Source organism: Panthera leo, chromosome C2 (assembly GCF_018350215.1).
Source record: "Panthera leo isolate Ple1 chromosome C2, P.leo_Ple1_pat1.1, whole genome shotgun sequence".
NCBI lineage: Eukaryota > Metazoa > Chordata > Mammalia > Carnivora > Felidae > Panthera > Panthera leo.
In genome coordinates this window covers 146,060,320-146,078,211 of record NC_056687.1, presented here as the reverse complement: position 1 = coordinate 146,078,211, position 17,892 = coordinate 146,060,320, and the positions used below count along the sequence as shown (strand labels likewise).

At 46.1% G+C, this 17,892-nt stretch overlaps 1 protein-coding gene across 1 annotated transcript in view; it reads right to left on the bottom strand.

Annotated features, from left to right (window-relative positions):
* The window catches only part of TGFBR2 (transforming growth factor beta receptor 2), a 91,639-nt gene that overhangs the window by 36,225 nt on the left and 37,522 nt on the right, over positions 1–17,892 (bottom strand). The window contains exons 2-3 of the mRNA XM_042955687.1: positions 17,258–17,426; positions 11,849–12,039 (exon numbers count right to left, since the gene is read on the bottom strand). Of these exons, the coding sequence (XP_042811621.1) occupies positions 11,849–12,039; positions 17,258–17,426 (360 nt within the window). The remainder of the gene's footprint in view (positions 1–11,848; positions 12,040–17,257; positions 17,427–17,892) is intronic.

Here is a 17,892-nt window from a genome sequence, read left to right as displayed (position 1 = left end):
ACTCTAAAGTCGGCCTGCTCAACATATGGCAGGCACCCAATAAGTGCCAGGTCCGTTTTCTAAGTGTGAAGTGATGTATTCTCTGAAATCATTCTTGTTATTCATGATTCTCCATGTTTCTCTAGACCCAGCCACAATACTTGGAATGTTATCTGTGTCGCAAAGTTTAACTGGGACTCTCATGCCCCTTCCTACGAGCACAGTTGAAGACTCGTTGGTTAGTTGGTTCTATGGTTTTGTTTTGATGCTCTCGGTCAGATCAGCCTGAATTTAATGTGACCTTAACTCACCTGTAAACCCTGGGGTCTTTATCACATGAACAGATGCCAAGCCAGCTTTTGGTAAGCTACTTTTCTGCAATCAATCGCCTGGACCCATATGCCTGATTTTACATGGATCTGTTAAGTTTCATTATTACTGGCCATCCATCCCAGGCAACTAAAACCCTGATTCTGTTTCTGCCATGGTAGATAGGCACTCCTTCCACCATGCTCATCGTCCTTCCCGTCCCTCCTTGGGATACAGATTCCTGCTACTTCTGTTGCTGTGGCTTTAGGAGGGCAACCAACATTAACAGAGAGCCTAAGTCATGCCGGGCTTTGCCCAAGAAATGATCACCTATCGTATGAATGCCTATTTCTCCCCGGGCAGAGCCTCAACCTGACAGATGTTCTATGGGGCCACATTTTTCTTCGTGTTAGTCTTCCGACCACTTTGGAAAAGCATGTTAATTATTCACACTATCAATCCCCCTTCGGTCACTTGAAACACAACTTGCCCCTTTTTCTGGCTTTTTCCACGTGAACCACAGCTTGTTGCAGTTCCTCCCACCTGAGGGTCTCCACCTCCTCCAAATGTGCACACCTCCCCACCTCCCGCCCCACCTTGTCTTTGCTGGGGCAGTGGTACCCCAGTTTTCCATCCTACCTTCCAGTCACACTTCGAGGTTTCAAAGGATACCGTACAAGTTCACCAGTTCTAACACCTCGGATGCCTCCACCCAGGAACGCGCTTGGCCTTGTTCGGGAGTAGCTGCTTGTAAGTTACAGAGAGCACGGTATTACCCTGTGTTAGAGAACCCTCCTGTTCCTCAGGGATGTGGTAATACAGGTATTTTGTTTGGTTGTTTTTCTCCTCCTCTAACCTACAAGGCTGCATTTTAGCTACTTCCTGTGGTGGTTGCCATTCTCTAATTGTTACCATTCTTTTCCAGGTTATATGAGGTACATGATGAAAAATAGAAAAATATTTGGCAGAACAAACTGTCTTGAGTTCAGTGGTTCCCAACACTGGCTGCATATTAGAATATCTTAGGGAGTTGTGTTGTTTGTTTTTTTTTTTTTTTAATCCTGATACCAGGACTCAGACCAATTAAGTCTGAAACTACAGGGCTAAGACCCAGTTAATGAGTGGTGTTTAAAGCCTCTCAGGTGTTTCCAAAGTGCAGCCAAAGCAGAGAACGACTTCAGCTGGATGGGAGAAATAGGTATTCTGAATAGGATGGGACCTGGAAAAAGAAGGAATGGAAGGAGTTAATGCCTACATTTAGGATCAATTGGATTTTTTTTAAACTGTATTTTTTAAATTTATGTTGAGAGAGACAGAGAACAAGCAGGGGAGGGGCAGAGAGAGAGAGGGAGAGAAAGAATCCCAAGTAGGCTCAGTGCTGTCAGCGTGGAGCCTGATGTGGGGCTTGAACTCACAAACCGTGAGATCATCACGTGAGCCAAAGTCAAGAGTTGAACCCTTAACCAACCGAGCCACCCAGGTGCTCTGGATCAATCGTTCTTGACAATGGAACATGCTATATCCTAATGAGGCAATGCGAGGTACATTTTTTTTTTTTTAAGTAAAAACATGAGTTATGTCCTTAAAATGATGAAATGTTACAATGGATGGACCCCACTCCTCTGTAAATCATAACACAATCTAATCCCAATAGATCTAGCTTAGATCTAGGATAAGGTCTAAACACTGGGATATTTAAAAATTTATTCCTCACATGAAGTCAAAGTGGACTTCCTGTACACCCACGTATTGGTTTTCATACTGTTCTCTAAAGCAAAAGATAAAAAAAAAAAAAAAAAAGGTTCGTTCTTAATGAATGTATAATGATTGCTGGTAAATTTGATATTAACATAATTAGCACCATGCAGGAGTGATTTCAGGATCAGAAAAGATTTTACAAAGTCTTGTCAGCCAGATGTCCAACTGGTGGTAAATACAGCCTCTGGAGTTTAGTATGAGCGGAAATGAAAGTCAATTTCATGGTGGTTAGCTAGCTTCCTGGTGTTTTTCCACTGGTGGGGCGCTGAGACACTTGTAAAATAGCCAAAGGGTCTCTGTGGACCCTTTTCACGGTCACCCATCCATGTGTTGTTTGTACAGCACAAGGAGGTGGTCATGGGGGTGATGATAGACTACAGATGTCCCACCTCATTGGACCAAATGTTTAACTGGTCACTCACATCCAAGTGGATGGGATTCGAGATTCCACTCTGCCATGATTCACAGTGGAATGAGGTTCCAGTGTAGACAGATTCACAACCAGCAACCACATCTAACCTCAGAGCATCTTTGTTTACTTTGCTGCTTAGGGGAAAAAAAAAAAAAAAAAAAAAAAAAATCTACAAAGGCGAGTTGCTTTGCCCGGAGATGCCACAAATACATTCTAAGCTGCACTTGACTGAGTCACAATGCCCTCTGGCATGTACGATCTTTATTATTTCCTTGGCCAGACATAGGCCGTATTCACAGATTCAGAGGATGCTTTCTAACCTAGCTCATTCATAACCAAAGGCTCCTTCAGCACTGAATCATCACCTCAAATAACTGACTTCTCTTCCCAGGAATGAAACCAGTGAGTTTAATCCATAATTTTCTTCCTCTTCTAACAACTCTTCACAACCATATTTCCACACTTAACTTTTTTCTCCTACAATGAGACCAGAAAGTAAATCTGGTTTGCTTCTCCTGCAACAAAAACGCACAGCTGGCGAGCCAGCTATTTTGAGTAGCGACTGCACAGTTCAAAGGCAGCACACCCAGAACTCACGGAGCTGCCAAAGCCCCTTTATTCTTCTCATTTCTTCCACGTGAGAACGAAGAGTTTCCCCAAGAAGCCAGCCCCGTGATGCTGGGACGGAACAAACACAAAGTGGGATTTAAGGGAAAGGGGGCGGTGCTCCCAGGTCCTCTCCGACTCAGAAACCGATACGAGTCAATAAAGTGCACGAGGCATGGGATCGATACACGGAGTGCGTGTGCTGGATGGCGCGAGGCCATGTTATTAAGGTCACAATAGGTCCGGGGGGAACCAGCTGGCTGAGATGTTCTGCTAGCAAGTTAAACACAGACAGGAAACCGCGTGTCTGATACTGTAAAAAAATCATTTGTCTTCCTGCCAGAGTTAGGCTTGCAAACCGAAGAGGCTGTTTTCATTTAAAAGAAATTCTACAATGAGAGAGGAAGGAATGGAACTCTGTGGCTACCGGGAGCCCTGGTCTCTCTTCTCTCAGCCTCTCAGGTTCAAGGGCATGCTAACTGCAAAAGTCTGCACGTAGCTGGCACGTCAGCAATGAGACAACACACTGGGTGGCAGCCTGTATCGGACGGTCTGTTTCTCTGTTTAACCACATCGGTTGAACTCTGAGTCAGAAGTGGTTTCTAGAGTCCTCGTTTCTAAGTTGATGACAAATAATTGATGTGTTTACTGATAGTCCCATCCTGTTTAACAACAACAACAACAAAAATCTCATGTCACCTACAGATAGAGACAGTAGGGAAAGAAGACAACAAAAGTAAAAGGCGGGTTGTGGAATGAAGGTAAACAGAAGATAAATGTGGAATACAGGCAGGCAGGGGTGGTGTCAGTAGCCACATTACTTGCTAGGCGCTCAACTCAGTTGGTACTGAAGGGGGGTGTACGAAAAACACGCTCTCCATCGGGGGTTGAAGTCTGTTTCTGTAAATGAAGTGTTACTGGAACACAGCTGCATCCACTTGCTTACAGGCTGTCTCTAGCTGCTTCCACGGCAGGGCTGAGCAGCCGCAGGAGGCAGACTCTGTGGCCCAGAAAGCCAAAAACTATTTCCCAACTGGTCCTTTAGCAAAAAAGTTTGCTGACCTCTGTTCTATATGCTTCAAAGTGTCCATAAGATCAGACACAAACGGGGGCCCAGAGGGGAACGATCTTTCTAAGGCAGAGAGCTGAGAGAAATTTCTCCCGGCTTCCTCCTGAAGATTCCACCACAATGCAGGGAACAGTTTCCCCAACAGCATTCCTTACCGTGAACACATCACCCTGATTTCAGTGCACAAAGCTCCTTGATCATCTGGCTGAATCCAACGATAAGTAATAGTCAATATTTACAGACAACGTTTATTGAAGACTTGCTCTGATCCAGGTACTATTCTAAGTCCCTTAAGTGAATGAAGTAATTTATCCTCACACTTATCCTGGGCATAGAAAACACTATTTCTATCCCTATTTTTCAGAGGGGAACGCCGAGGCGAAGTAGTCCACTCAAGGGACAGTTTATAAGTCGCTTAGTTGGGATGTAAACTCGGATCATCTTACTGGGCGGAACCATGAGCTTCTCAAGAGATGGGCATCCTGCTGGCCATTCTTTACGTGATAAACGTTTCTCACAAACCCATGAACAGTGGAAGCCTGAGGTTGTACTTCTTGCCAAGGACTTGCTGAATGGTGACTGTGTATTGCGGTTCAGTGACCAGTCATGTGCCCACAGAACAGGCAGCCCCTTATGTGAAGGGTGCAAACTTCCACGGGTGTAAGCCTGATTTAAAAAGCATACACGACCCACCCCACCCCCAACCAGACCTGACTGTGGAAGGGTGAGGGCACTCCCTGAAGAAGAGACGAGATTCTCTGATTCTCTGTGGGTAAAAGCTGGAGAACCAATGGTGGGATCTTGGGAAATGCATGCTACTCTCTGGAGACCCATTTCTTTGGGAGTAAAATGAAAAGTGTAGATAAGCTTCTTTCATGGGACTCATTTCAGCCTAAAAAAAATGTGACTCAAAAAAAATAGGAGAGGACAAGCACTGGCAAGGAAGGAGAGAAAAGGAAAATGTTGGGACTGCTGGTGGGAAGGTAGCAGCCACTATGGAAAACAGTACGGTGGTTCCTCAAAAAATTAAAAATAGAAATACCATACTATCCAGCAACCTGACTTTGGGGTAAATAACCCAAGGAAATAAAAACAGGCTCTCAAAGACATATCTATACTCCCATATTCACTGCAGGATAAATCCATAATGGCTGAGATATAGAAATAACCTGAGTGTTCATTAATGGGTGACTCAATAAAGAAGATGTGGAATATATCCATATACAGCCATAAGAAGAGAATTCTGCCATTCACAACAACATGGATGGACCTTGAAGGCATTAAGCTAAGTAAAAAAAAAAAGAAAAAAAAGCCAGGCAGAGAAAGACAAATACCGCATGTCATCACTTCTTATGTGGACTCTTAAAAAAAAAAAGTCAAGGGGCGCCTGGGTGGCTTGGTCGGTTAAGCATTCGACTTCGGCTCAGGTCATGATCTCGCGGTCCGTGAGTTCGAGCCCCGTGTCGGGCTCTGTGCTGACAGCTCGGAGCCTGGAGCCTGTTTCGGATTCTGTGTCTCCCTCTCTCTCTGCCCCTCCCCTGTTCATGCTCTGTCTCTCTCTGTCTCAAAAATAAATAAACGTTAAAAAAAAAAAAAAACTTAAAAAAAAAAAAAGTCAAACTCATAAACAGTAGAAAAGTGGTTGCCAGGGCCTGGAGGGTCAGAGAAATGGAGAGAGGTTGATAAAAGGGTACACATTTTCAGCTACAAAGTGAGTAAGGTCAGAGGATCTAATGTAAAACACAGTGAGTAGAGTTGAAAATGCGGTCTTGAATAATCGGAACTTGCAAGTAGCGTTTAAATGTTCTCACATACACACAAATAGGTGGGGTGATGGATGTGTTTAACTAGATGAGAGGAATCCTTTCATAATGTATGTGTCTATTCTAAATGTCTTACAGTTCTATTTGTCTATAATGCCTCAGTAAAGCTGAAAAAAAAAAAATGATAGCAGAAAAAAAAAATAGGACTCTGGGAAACAAGACAACATCCCTGCAAGTGGACAAGTTAGCCCACGTGGCCAACCGACAGTAGACTCTCAACCTGAGGCAGTGATCACGGCTGCTATTGTTCTAACTGTTCTATGAATTACCACGGACTGGGCCTCGGACAAGGCTTCTTCAGCTTTCTGGCTCTTCAGTTAAGGAAGGCGTTGGGTCTCTGGCCTTAAAACCAAACTTTTCAAAGTTCACGACTTGAGTTTAATGCCAATTCCCTTTCCTGCAGAGCCCATTTCTAGAATGAGCAGCTCAGCTCCAAGTCAGGAGGAAAGGTGGGATGGCCAGGAGCCCAGTCACCTGGGAGCAGGAAGTTCCTATAAGTCACTTTCTTGTTTTTCACGTACCCAACTCTGGCAGATGACCATAACAAACAACTGAAGAACAAACTGATTCAGGCAAACTCTTTGTAACGTTACTCTATTACTTGTCCAGGGCTCCCCGGGGCTATTAAACATCTCCTCTGTAGACCCAATGGAGAACAACGTCTTAAAAGCATTCCTAAACGTCTTCTTGCTTTGGGAAGTATTAGGGGACAAATCCCGCAGACAAATTAGCATAAACATTATCATGCAAACGAAAGAAATGTTACCTAAAAGGAGCCTGATATCTACATGCAGACGCTAGCACAAAGTCTGTACACTTGATGTACAAGACATCAGGTGTGTAAGAAGGTGTATCAAGAAATGAACTCTGGGGAGCCTGGATGGCTCAGTCGGTTGAGCATCCGACTTCAGCTCAGGTCACGATCTCGCGGTCCGTGAGTTCGAGCCCCGCATCAGGCTCTGGGCTGACGGCCCAGAGCCTGGAGCCTGCTTCCGGTTCTGTGTCTCCCTCTCTCTCTGCCCCTCCCCCGTTCATGCTCTGTCTCTCTCTGTCTCAAAAATAAATAAATGTTAAAAAAAAAAAATTAAAAAAAAAAAAAGAAATGAACTTTACCATCACTGTTGAAAAACACTCACATTTCCCTGGGGAGTTCCGTTACGCGATTCATGAATGGACCGAGTACAGTATATTTAGCTCATTTCCAAAGAACCAGGTTTAAGACCAAATGCACTCCTCTTGGGTTGATTAGCTCAGCAAGTTGCCAGCATGAACTTAACGAGACCCATCTCCGGTGCCGTGCCTAGCTGGGTGAGTTCACACCAGTGCTTTTCACACTTCAGCGTGCAAACAAATCACCAAGGACACGGTTCCAGGGCAGATGCTGATGCAATAGGTCCCGCAGGCTGTGTACATCTAGCAAGCTCCCTGGTAATGCTGGTGTGCCAACACTCCGTGTATGAAAGGTTTCCACCATGCAGGAGAGCTGTGCTCCTTGGCACGGGGTTCTCCTTTCCCAGGGAGGAAGGAGTAAAACAGAAGGTACCTACTGTGCGCTGGCTACTGAGCTGGGCCCTCCCGGCACCACCTGTAACTCCCAGCCACCCCAGGCCACAGGCCCCCCCACTATCAGCACTAGGCGGTCAACAGTGGCGGGCCATTCAGTGAGACGGGCACGTGGCCCCAAGCAAGCGTTCAGCTGGAAAAAAGAAGAGGGGGTGAATCCCTGTAGCAAGGACAGAGTGTGATTACCCTCATCACTAATCTGAAAGGCACTTGTGAGTCTTCCTAGTTTTATTTAGCTGCCTCCTGCTGTGATTCTGAGTCAAAATAGGAACAACGTGCCTAATTTGTAATATTATCCTGCGATGTCAGGGCTGTGGTTAGCTTTGAGATTAGAAATCCTAGACCCAATACGCTCCCCTTCCTCTGTGAAGGCATGCGGATGATGAGGCTCAGAGTCCAGCAAAGCAAGCCCCCCCGTGTATGCGAGAGGGGTCTCAATGCTCTGCCGGCATGCCATGGTCAAAACCCGACCGCACGACCTCAGTGCCGGAGGAGACCTAGGCACCGCACAGTCCTGGCCCATGTCTTAACCAAAAGTGCCAAATCCTGTACAAAAAGCCCAACGAACTCCAGCAGCGAGGAGTGACTCCCCACGCTGTACTGGGCACTGACGTAAGGGCTCCGCACGCACGCATCTATTCAATTCTGACAACATCACAACACCGCCCCAGCCCCCAACCCTGCCCTTTAATTTCCATTTCATACCCAAGAGGACTGAAGCAGGGAGACATCAGGTAACTGGCCCAAGGTGGCAAAGCTCATAAGTAGTAGAACAGGCCATGGATGCAGGGAACCCACCTCGGGCTCCCACTCTTAACCAATTACACTACACTGTTTCTCTTTCCTAAAACAGCAAAAAAATCATCTCCTTGCTCTGAGCGCTGCAAATTGAGTGTCTTCACTGCGCTTGGAAACCGTTTATGGAATGAATAAAGCCGAGTGGTTGCGTTTGATTCTTAAAGGTTCAGTGGGAGATCGATCACCGCATAATGTCTCTGCAAAGTGGATGTGTCCTCTGCAAGTGAACAGGACAGCTGTTTGCTCAGGGTTCCCTCCTCCCACATTCTATGCTCGGTCCTGGAGCCTCACAGGTCTCCTCTGACTAGCAGCTGTCACGAGGCCATCAAGAAGGACTAACACAACCACCCGCTCTTCTAGCTGGAATCTTCGGTCTGGGGGAGTCCAGGGGCGGACTGGGACTTCTCGGAATTCTACACAACACCTTTTAGCAAGAGAGAATCTTTCAGAGACAGGATTCATTCTTGCTGAATGTCAGCTATCACGGCTAATAGCCCTGGAAATAAGATCTACATTTCAAAGGAAAACCATGTGGCTTACCTTTTGCCCTTAAATATTTAAGAACAATGGAAGATGTGAGTAATTATCACTCACAGCGTTTGCAGATCAGAAATCTGGCAACAAGAACAGAGCACCGTACGAATAAAAATACAGCATAAAACACTTGATAGTGTTTGTGTTTGACATCTTATTTGACGTGGAATGGAGAAATAAAAATTGCTTCAAGACATTTCATTCCTCAGCATAAGAAAGAGATGGTGGCAGTAAGAAGGGATGTGGATCCCCAAATGTTGCTAATTATGTGGCGTTTTACATGGAGGAATTATCCCACTGCAGAGAAGGGAGATGCCTAAAAGGCAAACACTCCCTGGAGCATTTTTAAGAGACTTTGAAGTCATCCAGACAATCCAGTCATCAGCTGTGCTGGATTTCCTGAGTTGTAAATGAGAAACTGCCTTTATGCTGATTATCTTACCTCATAAGGAAAGAAATAGTCTGATAACGAATAAGAGGGAAAGTACAGACATGGGCCCATGATGATCACCTGAGTCGAAATATACTGCAAACTGAAGTCATTAATATCTTCTTCTTTTTTTTTTTTTAAGAAGAATTTTGGCCCCTCTTTTTTTTTTTAATGTTTATTTATTTTTGAGAGAGAGAGAGAGACAGAGAGAATGAGAACACAGGCTGGGGTGGGGCAGAGACAGAGAGGGAGACAGAGGATCCAAAGCAGCCTCTGGGCTGTCAGTGCAGAGTCGGATGTGGGGCTCCAACCCATGAACTGTGAGATCATGACCTGGGCCAAAGTTAGATACCTAACTGACTGAGCCACCTAGGCGCCCCTGAAGTCATTAATATCTTAAAAGCTTATAGTAATACAACTATGTATTCAACTTTGAGGCCATTTACTAACTTTTGTCCCTTCTGGACAGAATAAACTCTTCCACTGTGGATAAACCAGTTTGCAAAAGGAGAGAAAAGTTTCATCGATGGCAGTAAACTTGTTTGGATATTCTACTATTAGAGATTAATCCCTTAACCTTAGACTGGGAGTTCTTTGAAAAGGTGAACTACTTGGGGAAGGTTAATGTGTTAAGTCAGTATATCAGGTGTTACCACGCTTTAGTGTGATTTAACACAGTTATATCTTCCCACCTAACTCAAATTACACAAGAAAAATGAGACAAACGGATTATAGGATGAGAAAATAGGAGGGAGGGGTGATTTTCGAAAGTGTTGTGCTGACAAGATGAACGTGTCTGACTCTGTACAGAGAATCTGGAATAGGTAAGGGGTTAGACAAGAAGAGGGCAACGGGAGGAGGCGAAAGACACAGAGAGAGAAAAAGGTGGGTCAGCAGTGCTCATGAGCACCATACACAAAGCATGAGACCTCGTTTTCCATCGCTGGGGTATACATAGCAGCAGGGATGCTGCGTAAACCCACAACTTGTGTTCTAAAAGGATTTTTTGGGGCGCCTGGGTGGCGCAGTCGGTTGGGCGTCCGACTTCAGCCAGGTCACGATCTCGCGGTCCGTGAGTTCGAGCCCCGCGTCAGGCTCTAGGCTGATGGCTCAGAGCCTGGAGCCTGTTTCCAATTCTGTGTCTCCCTCTCTCTCTGCCCCTCCCCCGTTCATGCTCTGTCTCTCTCTGTCCCAAAAATAAATAAATGTTGAAAAAAAAAATTAAAAAAAAAATAAATAAAATAAAAAATAAAAAAATAAAAGGATTTTTTATTGAATCAGACCTCCTTGGGGCTGAAATCTATCTTACAGAAATATTAGCACAAATGTACAAGACGTTTTTGCAACGATATTCAATGTAGGATTAAGTGGAAAAACGGAGACAGCTAAATAATCTACCAACAGGGAATGGTTAAATCAGTCATAGAAGATAATCCACATTATGGAACTTCTAGACAATAATTAAAAGGCATGCAGTATATCCATATGTATTGTCTTATTTAAAAGGAGAAGTAAGGGGGCTGGGTGAAAAAATACTGTCAAATAATATTTATAGTATGATCAACTATTTGCACTGAAAGGTGAATGAGGGTATGGGATGGATAGTTGGATGGATGGATGGATGGATGGATGGACGGACAGACAGATGCATGGATTGAAGGAAGGAAGGAAGAGAGAGGGGGAGGAAATAGGGAAACAGAGGAGATAAGGAAGGATAATATGAATGGATGACAGAGACAAGTATGCATCCAACAAACTATTCATATTGATTATCTACTGGGTTGGGAGTGAGGAGAGGAAACTTACGGACTTCCATTTGAAATTTTTACAGGCTGTGGATTGTCTGAATTTTTGATAAGGAACACATACTATTTTTGTGGTTAAAAATCACTGAATAGTGGTTTAAACTGAAGGAATAGTGTGTGCTCTCTTTTTAAGCTGAGTGAATGTTGAACTTCAAAGATGGAGGCAAGACTCTAATCTCATCTTTCCCTATAAACCCTGGGTCATTATTTTCTGTCTGCATTTCAGCTCTCCTCAGAGACGGGGCATTAGTAAGCACCCTTCAGACAAATCCTGAGAACAGGTACGCAAAACTTCTTGTCTTAATTCAAAGTAAGTCTTCAAAGTAAGACAGCCTCCTCCAATCTCTAGACCAGTAGTTCTCATATTTCAGCGGCATCAGAATCACCTGGGGGGCTTATTCAAACACAGATCGCGGGGCCTGCACCCAGCGTTTCTACTTCCATAGTCTGGGGTGGGGACCCGGAATCTGCGTCGCTGACAGGTTTTCAGGTGACGCCGCCGCGGCTGCTCCAGGGACCGCACGGAGAGCCACTGCTGTCGGGGAAGAAACTGGTTGCAGGCCAAGAAGAATGTGGGCCCTATGAGCCAGACTGGCTCTGGGCCAGGACCAGCCCTGTTACTCCTTAAGCACCTCGTCCCGCCAGGTGCCTGGTTCCTAATCCACAGAGCGTAAGCTCCCTGTCTAGTCCCAGAAGGATGGAGCCTGAGACTCTGGACACAGAGGAAGCGGGGCTCCAGACACTCAGGGGAAGAAGACTCACCTTCTGAGAAGATGATGTAGTCATTGCATTCATCGGTGCTGCAGGAACACATAAAGAAAGTCTCGCCCAACACCTTTTTTTCCTTCATAATACACTTGGGAGAAGCAGAGTCTTCAAGAGCAATTCCATGGTAGGTAACCTTGGGGTCATGGCAAAGCGTCTCTAGGGTTATGTTCTCATCGTTCTTTCTCCTAGGGTGCAAAGGAGAGAAAAAAGAGGACGGATAAATACGGTCTTCTGGGCACAAAAGCAATCTGGCCTGTGTTGCCTTCACAAAGTTGTTCTAACAATGGCAGCTGGTTCCTGTTCTCCAGCATTAACAGGCTGTCCTCCAGTCCCCTGTGCTTTTTCTACTCATTTTGGTTTTTCCATTGCGTAGTCTCAAAACCCATTTATGTCCGTAAACACGAAGGCTCTCCTTGGAGGCTGTCCTGCTGGAGAATTGTACACATTATGTCTTAATTAAATCAGTAGAAAGGAAGGCACGGTAAACGGAAGATTGCTAGGGACTCAGGATTAAACCTTCCATCCTGAATGCACCACCGGGCTCATGCCGTATCCCCAGTTTATCTGGCAGGATGAGGGTCATGTCTAGCTTCTACAATGTTCTCACTGGGCCCCAGAGCACTATGAGCGAGGGCGTGTTCCATGTCAGCTGATTGCTGGGCTGAGCAAACGGAACAAACTTCCTAGAGGAAGGACTGGCAGTTTCCCGACTCACAGAAAGGGACAGAAGAGGGGGAAAAAAAAAAAAAGAAAACACACGGGAAAGAACTGCAAGGTGTTCTTCATGTACAGTTCGGTGAAATAGTTTATGCTGTCTTAAACAAATTACTTCTACATTTAGTATCCCTTCACATCACATATTTGAAGCCTAACTCAGCGAAGGGCTCAGAGAATCTCCCACGTGGCATTTTACTTAGGCCCTAGAAAATGCTCAGCTGGCTGTATGTGTACATTACATTTAAAAGTGACATGATTAGGGGCGCCTGGGTGGCTTGGTCGGTTGGGCGTCCGACTTCAGCTCAGGTCATGATCTCACGGTCCGTGAGTTCGAGCCCCGCGTCGGGCTCTGTGCTGACAGCTCAGAGCCTGGAGCCTGCTTCCAATTCTGTGTCTCCCTCTCTCTCTGCTCCTCCCCAGTTCATGCTCTGTCTCTCTCTGTCTCAAAAATAAATAAACATTAAAAAAAATTTAAAAAAAATAAAAAAAATAAAAGTGACATGATTAATGTCCACTGTTATAATTGCAAAAGCCAAAATAAAACTCTGGCATCCTTGAAAATGTGCATCATTCTCTGCCTGTTTCAATCTGCTCCTCATAAAGTTGCCATCTTGGAGGACTCTGTCCAACACCAAGGTTGGTTTGACCTCTTTCCTCCCATCTCTGACCTCTTCAGATGCAAAATACGTGTGGTCTTGAAAGGTAGTCTCTATATCTGGAGCGGGGGTTGTCTAGGGAAGGGTCTAGGGAAGGCCTCAATGACCATCAATTTGCAAATATAATCTCTCATGGGAAGGATTCTGAATGCGTGCGACTGAGTGCACACGCGTGCCCACATGCCCACACACACTCACCAGCTGCTCCCCTCCCGGCAACAAGCTCACTGCTTGCAGCAAGGCAAATGGGAGGCAGGTTGGAAGCAAGAAGCAGCTAAGGTACAGCCCTCACCTGGAAAACAGGTAGGCCATGTCCACAGGGGAAGAGCAACTTTAACAGTACCACCGCTAGGGTGTTAAATTCCAGGACACTAATGGACAATATGTCAACAAGGATAAGAAGAGCAGAAGTAAGGGTACAGATAGAACGGTCCAACCAGGAATACAGACAGCTTGTCTGGCATCCACGCAACCTACGGTTGGCTCCCGCAAAGGCAAACGGGCCCTTGGCGAGAGAGCTCAAGGTTCTGGAACTAACACTCCAGCAGGCACAAGAGAAGCACGCCCTTGCTGAGCAGGTCCCTCCTGGTAAAGGAAATGCCACAATTGGAATCCTTACTCTAGGGTGGCTAGCAGGGAACAAAGTGAAACCCAACTTGGCATGATCACACAACGAACCATGCATATTTAAAAAACCCACTTATCCTTCACCCCAAAGCTACTGAAGGTCTTGGCAAAAATGGCAGGCATGAAGCAAGAGCACCTCCCTCCCTGCCCCCACCGCGAGGGGGTGTGTGTGTTGTGTGCATGCCCAGAGATGGTTGCTTTTTGGTTCGGGTAACAAACTGAAGGCTGAGTCTGCTGAGCCCCCCAAGTAAAAGTATGGTGTCTCTTCCTTGTGAAGCTTCTAGAGCCCAAGGAATGGAATGAGGAAGGAACTGTGGGCCGTGAAGGGAAGCTGCTGTATAATCCCTGGGCAGCTCTCTGAGCCTCTTGCCTGCCATCTCCTCGCTGCTTAGAGAACTAAAATTGCAGAGAGGAAATTCAATTAGAATACTTGAGTCTGGGGAAAGTCCTTAACTGCTTTCTCCACTCACTCCTGTAACAGTGCTCCCTGGCAGGCAAAGCCAACTCTGAAAAACATCTTTAGATACAGTTGAGCATAGGAAGGGAGAATACGATGGAATAAATACAGACTTCTTTGTGCTGAAACATTTGCTCTGAGCCATTAAAGGGGTTTGTCAACATCCACTCAAAAAAAGAAACACAATAATGAAATTAACTTTGGGTCCAAATTATTTTTATCCTTGGCAAGAACGTACGCGTCTGACACGGTATGGGGGCGCAGCTGACATCAGTTAAATGAACAAATGAGTCAATGAATGAATGAAAAGAACACCACGACGAAAAAGGCACTGGCATGCACGAGCAGGGGTAGAGCCTTTCCATTTCCACATCTGGCTGTTAGCTGGGCTTCCCTGGAAATAGACCTTAAGGCGAGATTTCTGTGGAGAGTTTCTGGAGAGGCACCTGTAAGGGATGAAGGAAGGAGCACTTCCCACAGCAGGAGCTGAGCCACAATGCAGGTCACAGCAAATGACTCCCTGATCCCTCGGAAGATGTAAAGCTAAGATGGCCAGTCAGGGCGGTCCCAAAGGAGGCAACGTGGCCAGGCATTTTGGACCCTGGCGTCAATCGGTCACGGAAGGCTGGCTGCCTATGGGGAGGGGCAAACTTGAGCAGAGGCCAAGTGAGGGCAGAAGCTCCAGTCAGTGGAGGGAGGGAAATTAGCTGGAGGGACTCGGGTGATCCCTCAGCGGCTACTGGTGCCAGCAGCTGAGGGGGTGAGGGCTTCGGTGCGGAGGAGGGTGGGCAAGATGTGCGAGAGCACCTCTCACTTCCCTTTCCCTTTACCGACACTCCACCCCCACGGGAGTATTTGTCTTTGCTGAGACAGGTAGAAAAACAACACTCGCTGTATTAACTCTTCATGGTGGGCACACTGAGGAAACAGGGAGGTCTCCTCCCCGCTACATGCTCACATCCTCTGAGACAGCGAGTAACGCCTCGTTCCAGAGATTGGAATTTCACAGCGACTCAATTCACGTGCCATCAGTGGGGCTTGGACCACAGGTCAAAATATCTATCAGATGAGCCTGTCTGGGGTCGCAGAAGTAAACTCTCACGTCACGGTGGAGATTTAAGTAAAGGTGATCAGCAGAGACCAGATGCCAAGGAGGAAGCTTTGAGGCCATAACAATCTGGTGCCTCAATCTTTCCTGCGTTAGACTCGATGGGTGGTCCCCCAGCCTCCCCTGCACTTTGACTCCTCAGACGAGGAAGCCTGTTTTGCTGGTAGGAAACCACAAGTGTGAAAATGTTCACACTTACACTGCAGGCCGATCCCTTGTTCATTTGACGGATCCTCCTTCTGCCCTTCAGAATTATGGAGAACGAGTTTATTATAGTTTCCCCTTGAGCGGCCATCCAACGTCTCTCAACAGAACCCATGTCTTCTCTTTACTGGACTCACCACGTCTGATTGTGAGGAACAGCTGACACATCACAAGCTTCCTAAGCCCGCAAGCGTACCGGCCCCTCTTCCTCTGAACACGATCTTTGTCAAAACCCCTTTCGCAAAGACGGTGCTCAGAACTGGACCTGATGAGGTTGGCAGGTAGAGCAAGCCTTCACGACAGCTACTGGCTGTTAACATTCTTGGAGTTCTTAAGAAACTCGTTCATCCCCTGGTATGTATCGAAATTTGCAAGCTTTTCAGATCTATCATCAAGGCTAACCGTATGTGGTCTGGAGAAAGTCTCAAAAGACTTTTTCTCCAAAAGGCGGTGGGGTGGGTGGTGGGGGGCGGTACAGGGAGACATTTGGGTTTATCTTCTCATTCGCCGGGATGCCGGGGTGGCTCAGTCGGTTAAGCGGCCAGCTTCGGCTCAGGTCATGATCTCACACGGTCTGTGAGTGCGAGCCCCGCGTCGGGCTCTGTGCTGATGGCTCAGAGCCTGGAGCCTGCTTTGGATTCTGTGTCCCCCACTGCTCTCTGCCCCTCCCCCACTCGTGCTCGGTTTCGCTCTCTCAAAAATAAATAAATGTTAAAAAAAACTAAGAAAATAGATAGATAGATAGATAGATACAGATATTCTCATTTGCCAACTGCCCAGGAAACACATAGGTTACTTAAGAAAAAATTGGCTGACAAATTTAAAACATCAGAGTAAGTCTGCAAATGCTATATTTCATTAATGAACTTATACATTTTATAAAAGAGGACTCTTTTAATCTCTATTTTCCTTTTAGCTCTTGCTCTTACTCCCAATCCCAAACCATGAATGAATCAAAGGATTTATGAGCACCGTGTGTGTGTGTGTGTGTGTGTGTGTGTGTGTGTGCGCGTGTGTGTGTGTGCGTTGAAGGGGGAATGAGAATGAGAGAGAGAGAGAGAGAGAGAGAGAGAGAGAGAGAGAATATGAAGGGAATGTGATCTAAGAAACAAGCAGTTCTGATCCCAGAGCAAGATGGATTATGTAGCCCAGTGGTGCTGTGAGTAACATGGCCAGGACTCCTGACTAATGAATGGGCTGTTTTTCTGGTTCTCCTAAGAACTTCCCTGTTTTTGACAAGGTCTTGCCTCTACACAGCCACCTTGCATCCCCTCTCCTTCCATAAAACAAGACTGACATTGCCTCACAGAAACAAAGCTCCTGGTATCACTCTGGGGTACCGAGCGGGAGGTTGTCAGTTAAAACGATAAGTGGCAGATGTTTCTCCTTCATACAAGGAAGGGGTCCCAGACTTATTGTAAATATTTAAGGCCATCTTATACACTGTCACACCCACACGTAAACAGATCCACAGCGGTGTGTATGTATCTGAAAACATACAGAATATCTCTGGAAGGGAGGCTGCCTGAGGGAAAGGGACAAGTCAGGGGGCCAGGGGACACCCTGACTTTACGCACGGCAGCGCGTATCACTTAGAAAAGAGAGAAAAGGCAGATGTTTAGAGGCCACCTTACCAGACGGCCAGACAGACTTCGTGTGGCCTCTCGCAGATAGACGTGATGCTGCAGTTGCTCAGGCAGGATTTCTGGCTGTCACAGGTGGAAGATCTCACATCACAAAATTTGCACAATTGCGGAAACTTGATGATACCATTGTTGTCGGTGACCATCATGCCATTGTTAACTGGGGAGGGAAAAGCAAGACACGTTAAATGAGTATCTAACTGCTAGGCAGCCTGCCAGCGAACCCCTGATGATGTGTTGCAATTTCGAATGAAATAAAAGAATGCCTTTATGTCAGATCAGAATTTCCTTCACACAGGCGATTCGTAATGAAAGCCATTTCGGGGTGGTGGTGGCCGGGGTGGGGGGACGTCTGAGTAACTTCTTGATTTTGTCAGTGGTTACCTAAGGCACTCGATCTACAAACAATCATTCCATCCAGAAACAGCGAACTGATCAGTCTACTGCATAGTTCTGGGTGCTGGAAGCACAGAGAACACTACCTTAAGGAAACCATCATTTAGCTGAGTAGATAGACAAGGAAACAAATGAGGGTAGGGTAACCCAAAATAGAAACACAGAAGATACAGGATCCTAATGAGGGCCACCACTTAGATGGGTCGAGAGAGGTCACAATGGAGCAGAGT